This window comes from Musca autumnalis, unplaced genomic scaffold (genome assembly GCF_047663935.1).
Source record: "Musca autumnalis isolate F117 unplaced genomic scaffold, ASM4766393v1 scaffold_5, whole genome shotgun sequence".
NCBI classification, from domain to species: Eukaryota; Metazoa; Arthropoda; class Insecta; order Diptera; family Muscidae; genus Musca; species Musca autumnalis.
The window spans coordinates 130,998,984-131,024,747 of NW_027412088.1; the positions used below are offsets into that span (position 1 = coordinate 130,998,984).

The 25,764-nt window shown below is 35.6% G+C and overlaps 1 protein-coding gene across 12 annotated transcripts in view; it reads right to left on the reverse strand.

Moving 5' to 3' along the window:
- Positions 1 to 402: 402 nt before the first annotated feature.
- Positions 403 to 25,764, reverse strand: part of RyR (Ryanodine receptor) — a 177,148-nt gene continuing 151,786 nt past the window's right edge. For 8 of the 12 annotated variants that reach the window (XM_073992185.1, XM_073992183.1, XM_073992180.1 and 5 more), the window contains exons 25-31: positions 25,526 to 25,638; positions 24,277 to 24,622; positions 4,809 to 5,109; positions 4,337 to 4,447; positions 3,853 to 4,272; positions 3,586 to 3,787; positions 403 to 3,521 (exon numbers count right to left, since the gene is read on the reverse strand). In XM_073992185.1, the coding sequence (XP_073848286.1) occupies positions 839 to 3,521; positions 3,586 to 3,787; positions 3,853 to 4,272; positions 4,337 to 4,447; positions 4,809 to 5,109; positions 24,277 to 24,622; positions 25,526 to 25,638 (4,176 nt within the window). In that variant the 3' untranslated portion in view covers positions 403 to 838. Of the gene's footprint in view, positions 3,522 to 3,585; positions 3,788 to 3,852; positions 4,273 to 4,336; positions 4,448 to 4,808; positions 5,110 to 24,164; positions 24,186 to 24,276; positions 24,623 to 24,895; positions 25,006 to 25,525; positions 25,639 to 25,764 lie in introns of all 12 variants that reach the window. The other 4 variants (XM_073992187.1, XM_073992179.1, XM_073992188.1 and 1 more) reach the window with 3 other exon arrangements.

The following is a 25,764-nucleotide window of genomic DNA, read 5'->3' on the forward strand; positions in this document are numbered from 1 at the left end:
ATTTACGTTTATGATATTTGAATATTTTAAACTTTTGACAACTGCCTAAAGCTACAAAATGTTACTGAACAAGATTCCTTCAGTAAAAATTTTAAGTTCTCAGTAAAAAAACTTCAAAACAAGTTTCTCAATTCATTCTCTTTTAGTGAACATTTGTGTAAAAAAACAACATTCAGTAATAATTTGTAATAATTATTACAAATTATCGAGTACGCAGACACACTTATTAATACGAAGTTGGAGGAGGCAATTGATGAGGATAAGTGACTTTATCCGAAACTGTAGTCTTTTCAGCTTCCGTCTGCAGTAATCAATTTCATTACCCATTGTTCAACATATTTTTTGATCATCACATATTAGAAGCAACAAAATATGGACTTAAGATGAAATAAACACATCACATTTGTTAAAATAGATAAAATTTATTTTAATAAATCGTACAATTTCAATCAACAATATGAGTTGTATACAAAGAATAAAATCAATTCAAATTTTGTTTCTGTTTTTGTATTCGGAGGAGGTGTTAGAGTTTCGCTTATGGTAGCGGTTTCACACTTTGTGTTGGTCGAAAAATAGAAATTCACAGTAACGGTAAGAAAGTCTCTTGCCAATAATTTGATTACTTGTCTATATAAGAATTGACTATTAGTTGAGTAAAATATAACTTATAAATATTTATGTATATATTATATTTTTCATTATTATTAATAATAATAGTAAAAATTTATTGTTTTTTTTGTGAATTTGCAGTTAGAAATAAAACAGTATAAAATTGTCTAAAATGGTTGGTTGGTAGTCACAATATTGCGTCATCGAATATTCACTTCGATGCGAAAATTTAACCGCCGCCACCACCGCCGGAGAGTTCATCTTCATATTGCTTACGGAAACAGTCACCAACTGGGAAGAAGTCCCAGCTACGTTGCTGATACATGTTCCACACATACGTTTCTTGACCAGTGTATTCGGTGTCGGGCTTGTTAATCAAATGCATAAGGAAGAACATGTAGTTTGCCAGATTATGTTCTTTCTGGACGTGCGTATCGAAACCATGCGGTACTATATCAAAGAAGTCTTTGCCCATGCCACAAATAAAGCAATTCGACTCCATATTCTCCTTCACCGATTCCAGTTGATCACGAAGCTCACCAAAGGCGTCGATGATCAAACCTTGAATAATGGCTAAGAGAATAACGATGACGAAGAAGAAGAAAGTTATGTCGAATATAATGCGATAAACTTCGTACTCGTCGCCGACAGGATCGCCAATTTCGTCACCTATGCCACCACCTGCTCTCACACCTTTGTAAAGATGGAAGACGAAACATGTCAACATGTCGTGACATTTCTTGTCCACTTCTTCGTCCTCTTCCTGAATGTAGAACTTGCGGAAGAAGTTGAACGCTATAACCGTGTAAATGTACACAATAATGGTTAACAACATCACCGTCAGCACCAGCTGTTTGCCGTTATGGGTTACGGATTGCAAAATGGTGCGCAGAGTTTTGAAACCAACTGCAACATCCAACAAATGAGCGGCAAAGAAGAAGTTGTTAAAGTTACCCATTACGGAGAAGGAGAAGTACCACAGCGAATACAGGAAGGCGTTGTCGGTGAAAGTAACACCGGCTTTCCACACCTGATAGCGCCAGTCGATATTTGTAATGTACTTTATTAATCCGCCCTCTTCACTTTCTTGTGCCATGAAGGAGCTCTTTTCCATTCCCAATAGATTTGAAATGTTGTCAAAATCAAATGTTTCGCTGTACTTTTGACGCACTTTCTTCTTGACAAACTTATCCCAATAGTTCACTGGGAACGACTTTGCCGAAATTACCAATTTGTCCCAATGCGATTTAATGTCATCATCCTCCGGCTGCTCGGCAATAAAGAGACCGTCGAATTCCAAACGTCTAGCAATCTCCTTTTCACGCTTGAATATAGCTAAGGGCACCTTGAGATGATAGTAGGCGATTAACATAGCCAGTGACACAAGACTATGCATAAGTGCGGCTATTCGTATTACATGTTCCATGTAGAAGAAGTCTTCGTCGACGTGCACCATTTCAGGTATTTCGTCTTCCTCACCTTCACCATCGCCCGATCCGTCACCAGATCCCAAACCAGAGCCAGCCATACCCGCACCAGAACCAGAACCCAAAATGAGAACGTCATCGCCCGAAGATTCCTCGTCGTCCGTTAGGGATGTAACCTTGTAGAAGAGCAGCATGAAATTGATGCTGAAAGCCAAGACCAGGGCTACATATTTCAAATTGTAGAAGTTACGAGCCAAGAAACTGACAGCACGATGGGTGTATTGAGAGAAATCAATTTGATTGACAGCTGGGGTTTCTTGGGGAGTTGCAGATGATTTTTTGGCTTCGGCTTCAATGGAGGCCATAGCAGCTTCTTGGGCTTTTTGGGCTTCTTGACGTTCTTGGGCAGCCTTCTTAGCCGCTTCGCCACCGAGAAGATCAACAATCGACACAGGTTCAGGATGGTGGGTTTCACCTTCAACAGCTGCTTCGCCAGTCGGTCCGCCATCTTCTGGACTGGATTCTCCGGTTTCTTCCATTGACGACGTTGGACTACCTCCGGATGATTCATGCACCGTTACCTTGTATTGACCGTTTTCTTCCTTATTGATATCCAGACCAAATGCCTGAACTGTGCCTGGTGGTTCTTCGATGGGTAATGGAGGTAGCGCCCTGCCCATTGTTTCTTCTTCCACTGGAGCGTCTTCTACTTCCTCCGGAGCTGGACCGCGCATCAGGTTCATAAGAATGCCGAAGATATAACGAACTACCGCAAAGTGAGCGTATCCCGTGTAGTAGAACATGTAGAAAATAATCTTGAAGAAGCCGATAATCAATTCAGGAACCGTTTTCGTTTGCATCACACCGATCTGGTGTTTTATGTTAGACGGACTTAACATGTGGACGCCGAATTTCAAGCCATCCTTAACAGCGTTTATTGTACGTCTTATGGGATCACGAGCTGCACGTTCCTCTTCCTCCTCGCTCATGTATGAACTGTAAGAAGTATCACGTTTGATGTTGCTGCCACCGTCATCTGTTGCCATCAGACCCGAAGCGTGTGTCATTTCAAAAATAGCATCCTCGCAGAAATTAACGAACGCTTCCAGTTTTTCTTTGTCACCGCCTTCAGTAACAATTGAGTAGAAGAAGGCCCGCTTGGATTCTCTAATCTGGGGTTTCTCCCATTGTTCTATGTTCGAATCCTTAATCTCGAAGTAGACTCGTTCAATTCTCTTAGAGCTGCCCAGAATTTCAATGCGACCCAAGAATGGTTCGAAATAGTTCAATACAGATCCGGCAGTTTCCAAGAAGCGAGCCAAACGCGGTTCATTGGGCATGTGTTCGCTAAGGTTTGTCAACAGTACAGCCAAATTGAAGCCAATTTCTTTGGACGGTTCATGGAAACGGTCCACAAAGCCTGCATAATCAATTTTTCCCTCGTGATTGCGTTCACAGCAAGCCAGTAAGAAGTCAATTTCCTCACTGCGTGAAATAAAAAAGCAAAATAAGTCAGATCATTTCACTTGAGATTCGTGTGAGAACTTACGGTGTATAGTTCTTCGATTGTTCCATTTTATCGCGGAAGTCTTTTGGTGTAACCCAGCCCTCGTTCTTGATATCGATTTCCATGAAACTGGGGGATTCAATGAGATCCTTCAATTTCAAGAACATATCGAAATATTTCAAGATCAATTCAACATTGCCGGCCGATTCCACCAGAGTGTCCACCATCTGTTTGCCAATTGTACCTAGAAGAGCAATGGATGGCGTTTATTTCACCGTGTTCGAAAATATTGAGTGTCAGTTTCATTACCGTTCACAACATTGCCTTCCAACATTGAGAGCATCATTGTAATCATGTCCTTTTGCAGATTCAAAAGTTCCTTCAATAGATCAACTTGGCTGGAGTGTTTTGATAGTTTCTCCTGCATGTGGGAGAATAAGAAGAGGAAACCACCTACAGCATCCCACAACCTGGAGTGAGCCAAAGCTTGTTGATTGAGCGTACAGGGACCCTGAATGACTTCAGTAAGTGTGTTGAAAACTTGACTTGCTACGCCAATGGCTTTGAAAAAGTTGGCCTTTCCCGCTGGATCAATGATTTCTTTGCTAGAATAATGCCAATAGAAGTCCATGATTGATTCTTGAAGACGCAGTAGGTAATCGACCGTACAAATGACCACGTTCACAGTTGTTGTGTTGCCCGCCTGAGTACGCAAATAGTTTTGCCATTCTGAAAATAAATTTCATCGTTAGCATAGTAAACTTGCTTTACTATCCTAAAGAAGTGGACTTACCCAAGTTATGGCCTTCACAAGTCAGTTGGATGAAACGGAAGAGGGCACACGTAAATTCAGCATCATGCATATTTTTCTCGCCAGCAGCACCTTCCGAGCCGACACCAAGACCTGCACCCGCACTTGGAATGTATTCTTTGTTTGCAAAGTTCACAATATTGTGTGGGGACAACAGGATATTGCATGCGGAGTGGTTGTGGTGGTGGTGATGGGTGTTGGGGTACAGTGCAATTTAACAACAAAGTTGGGAGGTGTGTATGGAAATTTTGAAAAATAAAAACGTGCAAGGGTAATGGTGAAGTTTTCAAATTAAAACGAATTGAATCTCAAAAAGAAAATAAAGTGTTTACACAAAAGAAGGAAACTAAAAATTACACAATGTAAAGGAATGTGGAAAGTATGGATGGCATCGTAAGAACAGGGATGGGGAAAGAGGAGTGTACACACAATATAAATTCTACTAAAACATTACCTTCAGCTTTGGTATTTCTTTCGAATGCATCCAAATCCAAAACACTGCATGAATTCATCAAACCGGCAATGGACGTGAAGAAACCAACATCCTTCTTCTCCTTGAGATGATTTAACATACCCATTTGAATGTCAATGTTACCACCTCGCAATATCGATATACCCAGATTGAGTGTTGTCATAACCATATCCGAAGGTATACCTTTGGAGGCGGAGATATGCAGCAAAACCATTTCAGCTACACCACGATTTGACAAGCGGGCTTGATGGAAGAGAAGTTTCTGTTTTTCCATTTCTTGTTCCTGAAAAGTGATCAAATCAAATTATATTAATGAATACCCAACATACCAAATAAAAATAAAAAGTAATAGAACTTGAGAATAATATTATAAAAATAGACAATTCACAATCAATTTGTAACAATGCTTGTAAAAGCATTACGTGCACAAACTTTTCTTAAGTCTGCCTCAAAATTATTTTTATACACATTTTTGTTGATTGACATTTTTTGATAAATTAGTTTTCGTAGAATTATTTTGTATTTTACATCGATCTCTTAGTTTTTATGTGTTTAAATGTACATCCGCGTTGTGTGAACTAAATAATTATATCCGTGTTGTGTTAAAATATAGTTGCCGATGTCTACAAAACAGTCTATAAAACAGTCTTAAAAGACAAAAAAGTCATTGAACTTTGGAATCATAAAAAATATGAATCTGAAGAAGTTTTCAGTATTGGTGATGTAAATAGTGGTTGTGATGAAACTAGAAGTGAATGCAAACATAGTGAAAGTGACGCAACTAAAAATAATTATATAATTATATATATATATAATAATTATATATACATATGTTCCCAAACCCATTTTCTAAGGGACACGGAAGATTTCTTTCATATTAATGAGTGCATGCCGCTTCATATTGGCTTAATGACATACATGTTATCGCCGATTCCGAACGGGTGTTTTACGTTAATATTTGTATGAAAGTTTTTCATGGTTGATCCGGAAATGTCGTCTACATTACGCTGAGGGATATTTTGCCACCGTTGGAAAGTATGATGTTTTTGCCCGACCTGAGAATCGAAAACGTGCATACAGAGTGCAAGGCGCACTACTATTGCACAAGAAACGCTATATAAAGTAAGTTCAATATACAAAATTAACTGAAAAAATTATCACTAAATTTCTACTTTTCATAGATGCCGCAACTCCAACGACACATTCAAGACGGTTCCCGAAAAATCGTATAAAGATGCGAAACAATTATACAACCAGAAAACGTAACTGTAAATGTAATTATTTGAATTATACCATAGAGTGAAAACTTAAATCACTAATCAACTTAATTTAAATTAAAAAATAACAATGATAAAATGCACTACACATCTTGTTAATTTATAACTAAATCTCAAAATATGAACTGAATTTATAAAATTTTAATAAAAATTAAAAAAAAAATATATGTAAGCTTGTTTTACTATTACAAGTGTAAGCTTAAGATAATATTAATTGCATAAGCTTGTTGTACAATTACAAGGGTAAGGTTATAAACAAGGGTTCCGTTTCGATTTTTCTACAATTATGACATAAGCTTTTAACAACAAATTTCTCAAGTCTTTTATAAGCTTAAGGCTTATGTTAAGCTTATTATAATATAATTCTCAAGCTTTTTTGGTTCGTTGGATATCGTCATGACACATACACACATACATATGTATGTATGTGAGTACCCAGCAAACCAATCGTACCGATATCGTAACGAAATCGGAACAAATTTCGGACGTTACGTCCGATATCTGATCCGAAATCGTAACGATATCTTAACGAAAGTTGTATGGAGTGGTTGACATAATTTCGGAACGAAATGTCGGAGCGAAATCGGATCAATTTCGGTCAGAATTCGCAACGAAATCGGAAGAAAATCCTTGGGAAATTCGGAAATCGAATTTTGTCCACCGAATTTTCGTACAGATTTCTGAACGATTTCGGAATAATGTCGTATGAAAATCTGAGGTTCCTCCCGAACTTTCGTAAAGATTTCTGAACGATTTTGGAATAATTTCGTATGATTATCTAAGGAAAAAATTTTTTTCTGATGCCAATTTTTTATTGATAAATTTTCTTTCTTATGTTTTTTATTGGAATATTATAATTTCAAAAATATCTAATGATTTTCACTGTTGTTATCATTTTGTAGTTATAGCACTAGCTTGAATTATTATATGTTGCATTTATATTTAAAATATTTAAAAAATGTATATGCGAATTTTATAACCAACCATTTTGTTTTTCGACAACAAACTAAAATGTTGCTTGTTAAATATATACAAAAGGTGGTTGTTGTGCGAAGGGAAATTTGTTTCCGACATATCGATCCGAATTCGCAACGAAATCGGAAGAAAAACATTAGCAATTTCGAAGGGAAATTTACCTCCGACATTTTCTCCGAAATCGGAACGAAATCTGAACGAATCCCCGTACGAAAAATCGTATAGAAATCGATACGAAATTTGAACGATTTTGCTTCCGAAATTGTTCCGATATGTCGGACATCCGACATTTGGTTTGCTGGGTTGTTATAACCCTGCAAGCAAAAGCTATAGCGGAAGTGACATGGGCGTGTCGCCCAGGGCGATGAAAACAGTCGCGGCGATAGTCGCGGAAGTCACCCTGAAGTGACCTCCGTTGTGAAAAAATGAACCACGCCGGCGTGTCGCCTTAAAAGTCACCCCAGCGACACTTCTGGAAGATCATTTCCGCAATAGTTCTGGGAATTAAAAAAAATATTTTTTTTTATTTTAATTTTTTTATTTCTTTATTTTTTTTTTTTAATTTTTATTTTAATAAAATTTTTTTTATTTATTTTTTTTTTTTTGAAGTACGCTCTTTTAGAAAAATTATTCTTTGAAATTTCCGCCTACATTAATTTTGTCATTTTAAAAATGTGATGTTTTGTTGCCTGACTTGGGAAGCGAACTCGGACCTTCAGAGTGCAAAGCGAGTATGCTTACCACTGCACCACCGTCTGATATAATCACCAGGTAGAAAAATGTCCCATATTAGTTCTAATGTGTTGAATCATTAAATATATGTAAACAATCGCCTTGGAAGTCACTCAGGAGTCACTCCTTAGTGTCGGCATACGCGATAAAAGGTAATCACAATAAGGCTATAGAAATTGTTTGTGTAATACACCAATGATCTTCCTTGGCGAATCTCCGGAGTGACTTCCTAGGCGAGGGAGTGAGAAACTCACTTCCAAATGCTGGCAGGGAATAAACAAGTAAAAAAGTTTCAGTCGGCTTTGCTGACAGAGATATACCCTCAGCCTGTGTGCATTGAAACGTCCATCTATTGACAATGTTTAATCTAATTGGTGGCCCTTTCTGGAATTTACCGACAACAAATATATTTGGTTTGAAGCTCAAAGTGTTGCCGAGGATGTACTTGAAGGAATGGACCGACATAGTCCATTTTGGAAGTGGGTCTTATTTTGGGAGTCATTCATTTTGATAGATATTGTGCCTACTAGTTGGTATGAAAGCATGGACTTGCCCACGGAAACCAGCTTTTGGGCTGTTTTCTCACGAGGTATGGACTTTTCCCTGAAAAAACTTGTGCCGTCGTAATGGCAGCGAATAAAAGTTGTTACAACAAAGATCAAAGGGATTCGATAGCAGGCCTTAAACTGCATTTTTCCGAAATTTTGTGTGAGAGGTACCCGAAGGAGTTGACATATAAGCCGATTTTGGAACCTTATCTATGTCTCGTAGAAATATAACGATGTGCAAAGTATGGACCAAATCGGTTATTACCCTCGAGAGTTATCATGTGCACCATTTTAGTGAAAAGTGTTGAACTTTTGTAGAGGAGGTACCTGAACGAGTGGACCGATATGGCTCATTTTCGAACTTATATTAAGTTCGGACAAACATTTTACGAGGGCTAATTTTTGGACCCAACCCTCAGATCGGTTCGAGAGTTATCGTGCGTTCCAACCACTAAACTTGGTGCCATAAGGGTTTTTTACAACTTCGGGCTATTTTCTCCGAAAGTAAGGATTTGCCCTTGATTAAACTTTTACTAACGTAATGGAGACAGCAAATACAAGTTGTTACAACAAAAATCGGTTCATCCATTCGAGAGTTATCTGGGCACCAGCCAGACAGACGGACTGACATTGCTAAATCGACTCCAAATTGTCTGAAACGTATTTCGTCCAAACATACTTGGGGTCTAAAACCATTATTTCGTTAGCATAAATGCTGAGGGTATAAATAGAGATTTAAATAGTATTGGGTACTTTACACAATATGTTTTTTTTTACATATGAGTTGACACTTTTTATATACAAAATGTATATGCAATGTGAACGAACACATGTGTAACATAACATAACGTGTAAAGTACCCATAAGATCCAAGACATCTTGCCATGTTACGATCGTTTAGGAGAGATTTTGACATGTCGCTCATTTACTCAAAGAGTGACACATCTCAAAAAAAAAAACAGTTCCGAGAAAAACGCGATTTAAGTTGGCAATTGATATTTGACTTCCCAACTTAAATGGATTATTACGCAAAAACTAAAATTGCTATTTGGACCTTATTTGGTAAACAACTAGCCAGAAATTACTGTTAAATTTCTGTGCAAGATCAAGTATGATTCGAGGTGTTTTAGTGCTTCGTAAACTCAATAAACATTTTTGTTGAATTATGTCAAACTCGCATGGGCTGTAACTCGTTGCGTTTTACAGATATCAACATGAAAATTTGACACAAGATAAAATAGAAGTCGTAGAAAAAAACAGAAGTTGCTAACTCAGAAAACGCAGTTTTTGAGTTATGCTACTCTTTGAGTAAATGAGCGATGTGTTTAACGTATTTTCATAAAAGTTGCATACTATACGTATATATAAGCTGTGTCTTTCTTACTCGATATTTCGTTGAAATTGTTACAAAATGTTACAGGATTTTGCTGTTTTAGACAAATTTTGATAGTTGAATACTTGCTAGAGTTTACTAGATAAAATTTTTCCAGTACTAGGTTTATGACTTTTTGACCTTTTTTCTTAAAAATGATTTCCTGTAGTATGGAGGTATATTATTTTTTTCATTTGTAACGCCTTGATATAATCATTTGCGACCCTATAAAATAAATATTCTTGATCAGGGTAAAATTCTGAGTCGATCTATGTATGCCCGTTAGTCTGTGATAATCACACTAGTATCCAGAAAAATTGAGACGCAAAAAAATTGCACAGACCCGTCTTTTATTTGAAGGCAGTTCAAGTTCGAAGACGGGCTATATCGGTTCCCGCTTTTATAGACCCAAAGAACGGTACGGTTAAAGTTTTCTGCCCAAATTAGGTATAATTTGGCATTTAGGGTTCTCAATGGTCAAAAAACTTATCCACCAAAAATTATTGACTTAGGCCCGTTCTTACATCTTGTCCTTAAAGTCAATTTTTGTTATACCTTACTTTAAGAATAGTAGGGAATAATGTTCACATTACCAGAGATTTGTTATAACATCTGTCATTTAAAATAAATGTTACATTTTGTAAAAATATGGCAATATCAAGCATAAAAGTCAGTATACATCAATTTTACTCAAGTCTGATTGGTTGATTTGAATTTGCTCTCAAATTTTTCTTGTTTTTGGTGAAACGCTACAACCCAATTTCAAATTTTGAAGTTTCCTGACCGACGTAGCGATAATTTGGTTTTTGGGGTTTCAAAAAACTTTTCCACTCTATCATAAGTATTACGAGCCCTATCTTGATTTCAACAGACGGACATTGATAAATCGGTTTGAAATTTTCTGCTTAATGTTACATACATACATGTAGAACCGCGAGTTGCTCGATTTTACTCGAGAGTGATTACTCATTGTTGGGAGTCAAAATGTTCGAATTAGGGTAAAAGTAAAAAGTTATTGTAAAATTATAAGTGTCGTGATTTTACTGAAAAGAAGTGTCTCGAATGCGATTGCATTTGTAGATTGAGTGAGAAACTCACTTCCAAATGCTTGCAGGGGATTCACGACAATGATCTTCAACGTATTTGTTTTTTTTTTCGTTTGTAGCTGTGTGTTGAGAAAATACCCAGCAAACCAAATGTCGGATGCCCGACACATCTGAACAATTTCGGAAGCAAAATCGTTCAGATTTCGTTCCGATTTCTATACGATTCTTCGTTGGGAAATTGGTTCAGATTTCGATCCTATTTCGTAAGTAAATTTCCCTTCGAATATACCAATGTTTTTCTTCCGATTTCTGTACGAATTCGGAGTGAAATGTCGGAAACAAATTTCTCTTCGCACAACAACCACCTTTTGTATGTATCTAACAACTAGAGGTTGGTTTCATTTTAGTTTGTTGTCGAAAAACAAAATGGTTGGTTATAAAATTCGCATATACAATTTTTAAATATTTTAAATATAAATGCAACATATAATAATTCAAGCTAGTGCTGATAGACTCAACATATTCGTGCACAAAGTTTACATTGTTCTAGTGTAACTACAAAATGATAACAACAGTGAAGCTAATTAGAAACGTTTGAAATTTACAATCTTCCAATAAAAAACATAACAAAGAAACATACCAATAAAAGAGAGGCGTCAGAGAAAACTGTTTTCCTTCGATATTCATACGACATTATTCCAAAATGGTTCAGAAATCTTTACGAAGAGTCGGAAAGGTATCTCCGATTTTCATATTGTTCCGATTTCGTTACGTGTCGGTACGATTGTCTTGCTGGGTACCCACACATACAGTGGCGGACAGCTAATTACCCAGCAAACCAATCGTACCGATATCGTAACAAAATCGGAACAAATTTCGTTGTTGTATGAAGTGGTTGACATAATTTCGGTCAGAATTCGCAACGAAATCGGAAGAAAATCCTTGGGAATTTCGGAATTCGAATTTCTTCCTCCGAATTTTCGTACAGATTTCTGAACGATCAGATTTTCATACGAATAATGTCGTATGAAAATCTGAGGTACCTTCCGAACTTTCGTAAAGGTTTCTGAACAATTTTGGAATAATTTCGTATGATTATCGAAGGAAAAAATTTATCTCTGATGCCTCTTTTTTATTGATAATTTTTTTTATTGGAAGATTATAATTTCAAAGATATCTAATGATTTTCACTGTTGTTATCATTTTGTAGTTATAGTAGAACAATGTAAACTTTGTGTATGAATATGTTGAGTCTGTCAGCACTAGCTTGAATTATTATACGTTGCATTTATATTTAAAATATTTAAAAAATTTATATGCGAATTTTATAACCAACCATTTTTTTCGACAACAAACTAAAATGTTACTTGTTAGATATATACAAAAGGTGGTTGTTGTGCGAAGGGAAAATTGTTTCCGACATATCGATCCGAATTCGTAACGAAATCGAAAGAAAAACATTAGCAAATTCGAAGGTAAATTTACTTCCGACATTTTCTCCGAAATCGGAACGAAATCTGAACAAATTCCCCTAAGAAAAATCGTATAGAAATCGATACGAAATCTGAACGATTTTGCTTCCGAAATGGTTTCGATATGTCGGACATCCGACATATGGTTTGCTGGGTAGGGACAATAAATTCAGTTTAAGGGCGAAACCTATAGCTCTGCGTGTTGCGTGTGCGTTCAAAAATACAAAAACAAAATACATGTATTTCAAATTGAAAACAACAACAAATACATGTATTTTGTTTTTGTATTTTTGAACGCACACGCAACACGCAGAGCTATAGGTTTCGCCCTAATAGATAACTCGATTGCATTTAAAAATGTGAAAATTTTGATTAAATAAATTTTGCATATAAGGTATTATTTATTATTTACTATCGAGAGATGTCAAAACGTACGGAAATTCTCCATATGTGGGGGAAGTACAGCCCACTTTTCTAAAAATGGTCCATATTAGCCTGGCCAGCTAATTAGGGACATAAGTAGTAAAATCAACTTTAAGGTTAATTGATGCATATTTTTATACAAGAATAGCTCGTATTAGTTAGTTTATAGTGTATTCAACTTGTTTCATGCTTTACCCCCGCCGAAAGTCCTTTAGGGGCCGAAGTATTACTATTAGAGTTGTATAGTTCATGAATGAACTAGTTCAATTGAACGATTCATTGAAAAGAGCGTATGAACTAGATCAGTCGATATAGTTCATTATAGTTCAATAGCTTACTGAGTGCCGACCGTAGCATCCACGAAGAACGATCAATGAACGATTCACAGTCTAGTTCAGCATGTCATTCACATATGAATAAAGTCTTCTGTGCTAACTGATGCCTTCGTAATGTAATGAGTTTTGTTTATGTTTTGGATCAATGTGAAGTGTCAACCCCCATTGTAATAAAAGTAATTTCTATATAAAGAACATTTTTGACTTAACATATCCCATAGATCGAATCCATTACCTATTCAAAGTGCCTTGTTTTGGATAGAAAAAAGGAAAAAAATCAGTTTTGTCTTCGGACAGCTCACAGCACAGACAAAAATTTCAAAATATTTCACGCCTGCGTGCTTAAAAAATAGGTATTAAGTTTTCGCTTGGCAGCCCACCTGTTTAATTATCAATGATATATTCCTAAATATACAATTTCTTCGCAGAAGAAGACTTCATAGCTCCCAAGTGCTATAAAGCCTAAACGCAGTAATCGTGAAACCTCTGAAATATCGTTTTTTTGGAAAATCCGTAGACTAGGTCTACATACTTATGACCTCAAGGCAATTTCCAATTTAGTTGCCTCCAAATAGCGCTTTACGAGAATCCGGACGGAAATACGTGGGCCATTAACTCTTAGCCCCTCCCCTGTTGCACTATGTCGAAAGAAAATGAATGCGAACGAAAACCATCTAAACTTTGTTTTTCATGTTAATATTGACTTTGTTTTTTTTTGCCTGCCACTTAAATGATATTCTAATTACATTTTTTTCCGAACGACGTTTTTTTCTAAACTTAATGCAAACTTACCCCCTGTTTTTGTAACAAATTTTATTGTTCTCACACGAATTGTCAAATTTTGTAGATCGATTTACTCGCCTAAGCGCAAATGTAGAGCGCTGATTTTTATATGAGGAATTCTTTACTTTTAGGTTATGGGTTATGACTTTTTGACATTTTTCCTCAAAAATGATTTCCTGTGGCAGGGATGAATGAACTTTTGCCTATTAATCACTATGCTATCGTTTATTCCATTGAAATATAAAAAAAGTTCACGCACAAATCGATTTTAAAAAAATAATTTTTTGAAAAAATATATGAGATAAAAAAATTTTTTTTTTCAAAAAATTATTTTTTGTTGCACTAATGAATAAATATAAGCCTACTAATAACTATAATAACGTTTATTTCATTAAAATATTAAAAAAGTCGCGAAAAAAGTCACTTTGAAAAAAATTTAATTTTTTTTTGTTTTTTGTTAAAAAATTATATTTTTGAATAAAAGCGTTTACGACATTTTTACGATTCTCAGAATTGAAGAAAAATAGTGAGAAATAAATTTTATGTCATTTTAATTATCTCATGTGGCTCTAAAGTTTATTTTCAATTATATATCTGTTTTCAGTGACTTCAAAAAATTTTCCATAATTTTGATAAATTCAAATTTTAAAATCATTTTGTGCGTGAGGTTTTTTCACCGAATCACCTTGTAATTAAGATTTTATGTAATCTTATGACAAAACTCATCACGCTATGATACAGGGATATGAGGTTGTAAAAAAGTCATAACCCTAATCTCCGTACGTTTTGACATCACTCGATAGTGCCTATACCAATGCCTTATATACTAAATTTATTTCATCAAAATCTTCAAATTTTTAAATGTAATCGAGTAATCTATTAAACAGAATTTATTGGCCCTAATTAGCTGTCCACCACTGTACATACAAATAAAACAACGTTATGACAAAAACAAGTGAGCCAAGGCTATAGTCGGGTCGGAGCCGACTATGAGATACCCTACACCACTTCCCCTGTGCATAAGCTTTTGACTGGTAAAATTCAAAATATTTAAATTGAGATAGCTTAGCGCCTTTGCTCTGAATGTCTTCATTAATACAGGTAAATTTTATTGATACGCATTTAAGTGCATCGTCAAAATAACTCAAATAAAAAAATGGAAAAGTGGGATGTACGCCAACCATCAACCATCACAAAATCAATATGTTTATTTCTCTGTGGGACCCCATTAACACCCAAAATTTCGTGACGATCTAATCAAAATTACGACGTGTAGCGTGATTACAAAAAAAAAATTAAAAAATAGGATGTATTACCGACTATTGCGATATCTCCGTTATTTGGCCACATACGCCAACATGCTTTACATCATTGTAAAGATGGGATTTTCTACTTTCATAGTCGGATTTTGCTTTTGGAAGGTCCCCAACCAATGCTGTGCTATTCGTCATTATTATTAAAATTGCAAAAATGAAAAGTTGTGTTTTATTAGCGGCTATTGGGATATCTTCATTGTTTGATCACCTACGACAACTTACTTTACATCGCACCCCCTATAGAAGCTGAGTATTCGGTTAGGAAAAATATTGTCTTTTTCTCCAAAAAAGTTTTTTGCCCATTCCGACCCCTGAATATTATCCGACCATCACCACAATAAGTAGGCTTTTTTCCTTTGTAGGACTCCCATTAACCCCCAAAATTTCGTGACGATCCGATCAAAATTGCGACCTGTAGCGTGATTACAAAAAATGAACAATGGGATGTATTAACGACTATTGCGATATCTCCGTTATTTGGCCACCTACGCCAAACTACTTTGCATCATTGTAAAGATGCGATTTTCTACTTTCAAAGTCGGACTTTGCTTTTGGAAGGTCCCCAACCAATGCTGTGCTATTCGTCATTATTATTAAAATTGCAAAAATGAAAAGTTGTGTTCTATTAGCGGCTATTGCGATATCTATGTTACATCGTTGCAAAGGCGATATTTTCTTCTTTCATTAGCAGGTTTTGCTTTTGTTATACCCCTTATAGAAGCTGAGATATTTGCTTTGGAAAAAAACCTTGACTTTTTCTCCAAATAAGTTTTTTGCCCATTCCGAAACCTAAATATTATCCGACCATCACCAAAATCAATAGGCTTCTTCCCCTCCGGGACCCTCATCAACACCCAAAATTTGGTGACGATCCGATCAAAAATGCGACCTGTAGCGTGATTACAAGGTTTAGATGGACAGACGGACGGACGGACACACATAGCCCAATCGACTCAGCTCGTCGAGACAATCATTTTGGTATATATAAGTATGGGTCTACGAACATTATTTCGATGCGTTACAAACTTTTTGGGCAAAACCAACTTATAATACCCTCCCCACATAGTGGTGTAGGGTATAACAAAAGAGTACTCTGCAAGAGTAGAATTCCGCGAGTTTCACACTCTGCTCGAATTTGAGCGATCAGTTCGGAGCTTTGTATACATGAAATATCAGGGACGTACGCAGGATTTCATTTCGGGGGGGCCCAACTTGACCAAAAATTATGAAATTAAAAAATGTTGTGTAGCGTTACACAAAGCTATTTTAAGGGTTTTTAGTAAATTTATATGAAATATTGATACAAAGTATATAGTTTCAATAGAGAGAGTTTACAATATTTTAGATATAACTTTGAAATTTGGAACAGAGTATAATAAATAGTCTTTATATTTCAAAGATTTTCAGTATTTCTTCCTCTTTAAAGTACATATCCATATATCCCACATTAACTTCAGTCCCATAAAAAAAGTTTTGTCTTACTTTGCCTTATTAAGTTATCAATTTAACACATTTTTACCACGAGGACTTATTCTGATAAGAAGATCGCTCTATCTAAACACCTATTAATGTTATTTGTATACCATTAATTAATTGGAATAAATAACTCTAAATAAAAACACCAAAACTTTACTATTTTACCAGAAGTGATAGAGTCCATGCAAGCCAACTAAAAAATTCAGAAAATTACATTTATGGTCTGTTCCAGTACTGCACGAATCGACTCATTTTTAGTAGTAAAAATGTGTAGATTCTTGCAGGTTCCGGAACAGGCATTTAGAAAAAAGAGGAAACATTTTTATTAGGAGTCGAGCGAAATCAACTACGACTCATAGACTCCGAATTCTACTCGCAGTACTGTTTGAGACTACGAAATCAACAGTCTGTCTCGGCAAAATTTTAGCTAAGTCCTGACAAAAGAGGTTAAGTCGAAAAACTCCATCAGTAGTGCGATTGTCTAACACATTTTTTAAGTTACCGACAAAAATCGGTAAAATTTCAACGCAAAATTATATACGAAAATTTCAATAAAAATTGACAACAGTCTTACTATCGGTATAACTTTACGACTGCTTTTTATTCGTCGCTAACTTACCGAAAAAATCGGTAATTACCGAAATTATAAGTATTTTAATTTAATTGTCGGTAACTCAAAAATTGAGTTAGAGAATCGCTCTACTGGTATACCAATGGTTGTTGTTTCGCCTTATTTCTATCTTAATTGTACGATTAGATGTTTATGAACTCGATGACATTTAAAACTTTCCAAGGACTATGACTTCTGTCGGCACAGCGGAGGCAATATTCATAACTTTTGTTTTCTCGAAAACAAGTAAAAAAGTATCAGCCGGGTTAGCCGACAGCTTGTGTGAGTTGAGACTTATATCAATAGACAGATAGAATACGGGCTTCATAACCAAAATTGTTGTCCTATAAATTGTGTAGCCAGAGAGTTTCAGAATTTCGTGGCTTTTTTGGACGTATAAACTTTCCGACCCAAATATTGAAACATTTGGGTATAAAACTTCAAGATTGTGTTGCGATTAAATGTTTTTGCTGACTTCGATAAGAGCGCAAAAGTTTTGCACTTTTGTGCAGAAGATACCTGAAAGAGTGGTCCATTTTGGAAGTGGACCTAATTTTGGAAGTCATTCCTTTTGATAGTTATATTGTCAAGCCGTTATTTTAGTTGGTCATGGTAAGATTTAGAGCTTTTGAACCGTTATGTCAGGAAGCATGGACTTACCACGAAAAATAGAACATCGCATTGGTCAAAATGTCCAATGGATTCTCCAACATCCCATAAATTGCACTTACATATGTTGAAATTTTGTGAGGGAGGTATCCGAAGATGTTGTCGCATATAAACTCTCTTGGTACTTGATATACATATGTACGTCTGGAAGTAATTTTAGGATGTTCAAAGTTTCGGTGAAATCGGATATTGAAATTTTGTGTGCGAGGTACCTGAAGGAGTGAACCGATATAATCCATATTCGAGCCTAATTAATGTCTCGAAGAAATCGATTTGGACCTTCGAGAGTTATTCTGCGCACAATTTTAGCGAAATATTTTGTAGTCTTGTGGGAAAAAGGAATGGACCAATATGACTTAAAGTCCGATTGATCCGTTCTCAGAAGAACGAACTGGGCTAAATCGACGCCAAATTATTTGAAGCGGCTTTTGTCGAAAGATATGAGAAGTCAAATGTCATTATTTCGATGAGATACATTTTTATCGTTAGCCTATATGCCGAAATTACAGCAGATTTTAATACCATTTAACCAATATTTGAGCATTAATTTCGTTTACGGTTGTTTTCAGCTACAACTTTGTTAATGATATGAAAAACATTCTGGTGGGTATGCTACTTATAGCAGATATTAGCACTTTATGACGCACAACAATAAATTTTTCTCAATTAAATAAATAATAAAAAAATTATGGTAGTAAAACAATTTTCTAACTGGTTTTAGAGATATACTTCACGGAAACACTTGATATATCGTACACTTTGTCCAGTAAACATGTCATTTCATGCACTTCCAATCCGCACAATAATAAACTCGTCATTTTTTGAATACAGAATGAGTTTAAAGCCTCAAGACCTTTACGAGTACAGTAATTTCTGGTTACCTGCATCATTCGTAGCTGCACTTTGGCGTTTTCTGACCAAAAACAATTTTTAAGGCTACTATTCTCTAGATTCCTTTCAATATATTGTGTTTTAGTGCGCTTTCAATAGCTGCATTTTAGAAATATCTGCATCAACATTTTGGGGATTTTAATTCAATCTGGTTGTAAAATTTGTATATACATGCACAAACATATACATATAAATAATATGTTTTTTTGCGAACTCAAAACACGAACAAAATTCAACGACTCTGATCTTGTATTGATATGAAGTGTGCAAAACAAAGGCAACACAAAAAAGAGAAAGTAAAAAATTATAATGTTCTTTCTCCCGAACTTGAAATGGTTTTAACTTTAATATTATTCAAACATTGCTTTTGGCTGCACATCACATGCACGTAAGTAATATTGAAGATATCTGCTTTGTTGGGCAGGTAAGCGATTTTAAGCTTCCTGCATTTTGTAGTGTTGGGCAATCTCGTTCATTAAGCGGATCGATCTTTTTCATTCCGTTCACCAAAAAGATCCGGATCTTTCACTTCGTTCGTTGGCTCTTTTTCGTTCAACAATACATTTGACTGTGTTATTTTCTTTTGAAGTCGTTCGTTCTCCGCTGCATATGACTCCGTCGTTCTTTTCACCGAATCGTTCTTTTGAAAATGTTCGTTCACGAATGGCAGCTCTCTGAATCATTGTTTGTTTTGTGTGGAAATTTGTGCTGCTTGACTGCAAAACCAATGCATTCGTTTTTTTTTGCTTGCTTGTGTGCTTGTGTATATGCAAAGCTAATGGTGGTGGTTTTGTTTTGTAAGCAGCAATGACTCGGTCATCGGGGATCTAAATGAACGATATAAAAGAATGAGCTGGATACGGATCCGTTCGTTCTTTTCACGGAATCGTTCCTTTGAACCGGTTCGTTCATGAACGACACAACTCTAGCATTTTGGGCATTCCTGCACAAGAAGTCGTGCAATTTCTGAATGTGCAGGTAAGCAAAAAATACTGTATATTCATTATAGAATTCCTCAACCCTTTATTTTTTGATAATGAAATTACATGAGATAAAGAAGTAATATAAATTTTACTGGAAGTTTTTCTTTTTTCTCCGGGCCCCCAGTGCCCCCCCCCTGCGTACGTCCCTGAGAAATATAACTGATTTGGAGACATGTATTAATATCATGGGTGAACAAGAAGAGAACAGAACAAATTGTGAATCAAAGATGTAAATATACTAAGATGGGAAAAGTCAATTGTTAACATTTGTCAATAGATGGAGTTCAGCTCTGTTGTTACGATATCATAACGACATTCTGTTAAATACTTAACAATTTCAGACGTTTTTAACCGCTTAGTTCATATTCAATGAACTGGAAGCTGTTATGGAATACAATCCTAAGTCCAACTTTTTGCTTTCCTACAATTCGTATAAGCCGAAATGCGCTTTAATGGAGTTTTTAACATTAACATACCCCTGTTGTTGATAAAATGGTTTATACTTTGTTTCATAAACATATTTGCATTATGCACCTTTTCCAGTCTTTACACTTGTATGTCTTTGTGTGAATGTAGTCAAACTTTTGGCAACTTATAGCTGTGTGTTAGTGTGTTTTAATGCATGCACGCTACAAAACAAAAATACAGTCTGTCGCAAAAGTTAGTATACACCATTGAAACGAAAATGTATTAGGGATAAATATCACTATAACTTATTGAAAACAACAAACAATTAGTTTTATTTGATAGACAAGAAGGTTGTCTTCGGTAATAACAATTAAAAGTGCGCAATATTTGCATACATTACCAAATGTACGGTTCGAATCCCAAAAATACCAAAATTTATGTCGCAAAAGTTAGTATACAACGGAGAATCCTCGTGGAACTGTATAAAAAATTCTTGATATTTTTAAACAAAATGAAACTAAATCTGTACTTAAGATCATAAAGAGTATATTAATTGGTTTTAATGGCAGTTATAGTACTTATAGTGACAAGTCCAACGTACACTGGATCGTAAAATCCACAAAAAATGGTCATCTACAAATACAACAACTGTAGCGACAAAATTCCGGGTGTTATGTCCTGTTTATGGATTCTAAAGCCATGAAATGCTCAGAAAGGCTCTAAAGTTTCAATATGGGGTGATCTGGATCGAGTTTCGGCTTGTCCTGTTTGAAAAAACGGGAATTTCTTGAAGGAAACCCATACTTTTGAGGCCATTGTCCTTTTGAAACATGTAATAATCCTTAATCCTTACACATAAGGACTTTCCTTTTGAGTTAATTTTCTCACAAATATTGCCCCTTTTCATATTCCCACCAAAAGTAAATAGTAGGAGAACCTCAATGTCCGTTGTAAGCCCTACAGTTAAACTGTCCTACCGGCCTTTTAGCAGTATCGAGCATGCTTCTCGTGTCTCCAGTGTCTAATGTACTACTAATGTCTAATGAACTACTTCTAACTGATCCATTTAGTTGTATTTTGGTCCTAAGTGAAGCGAACACAGCTTTTCAGAACGTTTTTGCACAATCCATGCGTTATAACAGCAGAGAAAGCTCTGTATTAAAAAGTTAAATGAGCTATCATATCCTTCTGTGGTGGTGGAGTATCACTGTAGGGCTTACACCCGAACTTGAGGTTCTCCTACTGTTTATTTTTGGTGGGAATGTGAAAAGGGACATAAGTTGTGAGAAAATTAACTGAAAAGGAAAGTCCTTATGTGTAAGGATTAAGGATTATTACATGTTTCAAAAGGACAACGGCCTCAAAAGTATGGGTTTCCTTCAAGAAATTCCGTTTTTTTCAAACAGGACAAGCCGAAACTCGATCAAGATCACCCCATATTGAAACTTTAAAGCTTTTTTGAGCATTTCATGGCTTTAGAATCCATAAACAGGACATAACACCCGGAATTTCGTCGCTACAGTTGTTGTATTTGTAGATGACCAATTTTTTGGATTTTACGATCCAGTGTACGTTGGACTTGTCACTATAAGTACTATAGCTGCCATTAAAACCAATTGATACACTCTTTATGATCTTAAGTACAGATTTAGTTTCATTTTGTTCAAAAATATCCAGAATTTTTTACACATTTCCACGAGGATTCTCCGTTGTATACTAACTTTTGCGACATAAATTTTGGTCTTTTTGGGATTCGAAACGTACATTTGCTAATGTATGCAAATATTGCGCACTGTTAATTGTTATTACGGAAGACAACCTTCTTGTCTATCAAATAAAACTAATTGTTTGTTGTTTTCAATAAGTATAGTGATATTTATCCCTAATACATTTTCGTTTCAACAGTGTATACTAACTTTTGCGACAGACTGTATATCAAAACATTATCTCTTTTTCGTACGCTCTTTTTATGCATTCGGGTCGTATGTGTGTAAATTGCCGAAAAACTTCGGCACCGCCGTGCCAAAGAAGAACACATTAGATTTATAGTTATCCTTAGTCCGCACAGTGTTGCCGCTTAGAAAAAAATCAAAAAATGTGATGTTAACTTTTACATATGTTTATATTTTTTTCTTACAGTTAACACATCCGATACAACGAATCTGAAAGAATTTTGTCGATATGTGCATCCATAATGAAGTTATAGCTCTTTAAATACGAAAAATATTTCCCAGGTAATCTAAAGCGATAATCATATGAAAATTAGACGACATTTCAAATAATATTTTCTGAAAAATTTATTGATAATACTAAAAGTTTTGTATGGGGATTTGATGAGTGGGCTATAAATATAACGTTTTAGTACAAGAAGTTCATATTAACTGCAAATGGACAATGTACCGTTATCAAGAAATCAAAATTTAAATTTCATAAAAAAATTCAAAATTCTCTATATTTAGTACAGCAGATCTTTTGATTGCCACCTATTGCCACCTTGGTTCCTGTTTTCCGTTAATTGGACATCTCTTCCAAATCAAAATGTGTAAAAACGTTCTGCCCATCCCTGCAACCTTCTGAGATATATCGGTTCAGATTTTATATAGCCCCCATATATATCTTTCCCCGATTTTGCTATAACGCGATCAATTTTGATCGAATAGGCTACAAATTTACTATGTGTTATTTGCTTAGTCCCCTGAATAGCTACACCAATTTTCACAAAAATCGGTTCATATTTGGATATAGTCCCCATATATATCTTTCCCCGATTTTGCTATAACTCTGTCAATTTTAGTCGAAAAGCCTTCAAATTTTATATGTGATATGTTCTTAGACCCATGATTAGATTCACCGATTATCGTAAAAATCGGTCCAGATTGGGATATTGCCCCCATATATATCTTCCGCCGATTTTGCTCAATTTCGCTCCATTTTTGATGAATTGAATTTGAAGGCTAAAATTTAACATGGGAGGTTCCTCAGGCCTCTGTTTTACCGTTGACATAGGTTGATAAATCTTTTCGAAGGTACTTATGAGGGCCCAGGAATGAAAAATATCAAATTTGGTCCATATCGTTCAGGTTTGAATATGGTTTCATATATAATTTCGCCCGATGTCACTCAATTGCAGATAACTACGTCATATTTTCCTAATTTAATTAATATCTCACATACATTGCGTGTTTAGTGCAGCGATTATATATAATCGAGCGAAAATATATATGAGAGCTTTAATCAAATTTAAACCGATTTTTTTTAAAATCGGTCAAACTGAAAAAGGGCTTAAGAAAGCATCCCATGTTACATTTGAAGGCTATTTTCCAAAAATTGACCTATTTATAGCAAAATCGGTGAAGGATATGTGGAGCCTATTTCCAAATCTGTACCGGTTTTCCGAAATCAAATCAAAATCGGTAAAACTGAACAGTGGTCTGAGGAAACATCCCATGTTAAATTTGAAGGCTATTCATCAAAAATTGAGCGATTTATAGCAAAATCGGTTGAAGATATATATGGGAGCTATATCCAAAACTGAACTGATTTTTATGAAAATCGGTGAAACTACTCAGGGGCCTAAAAAAATATCACATATAAAATTTGAAGGTTATTCGATCAAAATTGACCGAGTTATAACAAAATCGGGGAAAGATATATATGGGGGCTATATCCAAATCGGAACCGATATGGACCAAAGTTGAAATTTTTAATTCCTATGTCCTTATAAGTACTTGTGCAAAAATTCATCAACCTAGGTCAACTCCTTCTATTTTTGTCCACTTTTGTATGGGAGCGGCAACACTGTGGTCCGTTCGATAATGTAATCGTGTATTCAAGGTACGAGTACAGAGCATTTTATTTCATATATTAATTTAATTTTTGAAAATTATAGTATCTATTCATCTTTTAATATCATATCTAGAAAAATCGAATTTCTAACCTATCGTGTTATTTCAAACCTCAGTTGTCAAATAAACAAAAAATATGTTTCTAAAGAAAAGATTTACGAAGAAGTTAGTTGTTACCATTAGTTTCCTCATTGTATTCTAAGATTAGCATGCGAGGAAATAGAATCAAGTAGATGAAATAGAATTAAGTTAAATATCAAATGCGATTCAATAGATAAAGGTAACTCACATGTATACTGGTGCCTTCGCCTTCTTCTTCGCCACCGCCTTCTTCGTCACCACCACCCTCTTCTTCTTCTTCGCCACAGGACTTGGCTGCTATTTGTGCATATGACATGTACAAGGGATCCTCCTGTAAAGCACCGCTTCTTTCAGTCATTGCACCGCGACAGAAAGTGGTGACCAGCTGTGTTAATGGATCAGGTTTAGCTTCAGTTTCATCTTCGTCCTTCTTCGACTTTTCGAAATCTTCGAAGGTCTGGGTGAGATCTTCTATCATGACTTCTTGGCCAACATTTTCCTCTTGTAGCCATTGTTCATAATAAGTCCGAGCGAAAATATTGCATGCCCGATGTCTGGGGGTTGGTGGAAATAAATAGATTCGTATAAGTTATTAGAAAACATGGGTATGTGTGTGTTTTTTGAAATTAAAAAGTAAACTGAAACCAAAACATTAATTCTCTTGATTTGTTATCTTCAATGTCTCAACAACATGCGTTCATTAGCTATAGGTTAGTTTTTTATTCAAACATACGCAACTAAGCACAAACAGACAAACAATGATCTTCAAATTGGAATCATTTCTGTTGTGCGCTATCATTGAAGCTGACAAACCACACATGCCCCACCTGCTTATGCGATAGAGATGAATGGAGCGCAAGCTGGACATGACCGCTTGTCGGCGGGCCAGCGTGATTTTTGAAGTCCGAGTTTTAGATTTTTGCTTAGAGCGTGACGCCTACAGGAATCGAGGACACAAAATACAAAAATAAGCCAAAGGCATTTCAGTTAGTCATAGAGCTGGTTAGAATATTTACAGTTCGGAAGAAGAAAATTAGAAAACAAAATAAAATAAAATAAAAAACGAAAAAGGTTAAGGACCAAAGAAAGGGTTATGACAATGAATGAAATGAAGAAGTGGTCAGTGAAGCAAGAGGGTGTGTTCAATGGATGCTGGGATGAGCGGAAGAGCCGGAAACGATTGCATTTGCGCACGCACTACCAGAAAGTGCGCGAATAGCAGTAAACCGGGTTCATAACATTTTAACCAAACACAAATAGCTTTTAACAAAACAACCATAGAAAACTTAACCAAAACCAAAACACACAAAAATGCATTCCTTTGCAGCTCTCATACAAAGAGAAACTTATTTTTGGATAGTGGGTTAAGACAGACAAAGATATAGAGAGAGAGTGGGAAAACGTTAGTTGAAATTTTTTTCTTGTTGCACTATTAAAAATGAGAATCGTTTAAAAACCTTGGAAGAGAATGTAAAGATGTCTGACGGAAACACGCGATAACGGCGCGCTTCCTTTGTATAGAAACGACACTCCTGTAGACATTTTTGCTTTGTTGTTGAGGATGATCGATCTGTAATTGTTCGTGTAATTCGATGGAAATAAATGCGAGAAAAATAAGGTAAAATTAATCGAAATGTAAAATAAACAGTTAGCTGTTAAAAAAAAGATATGAAAATAAAAATCGGCTCCAATGCCG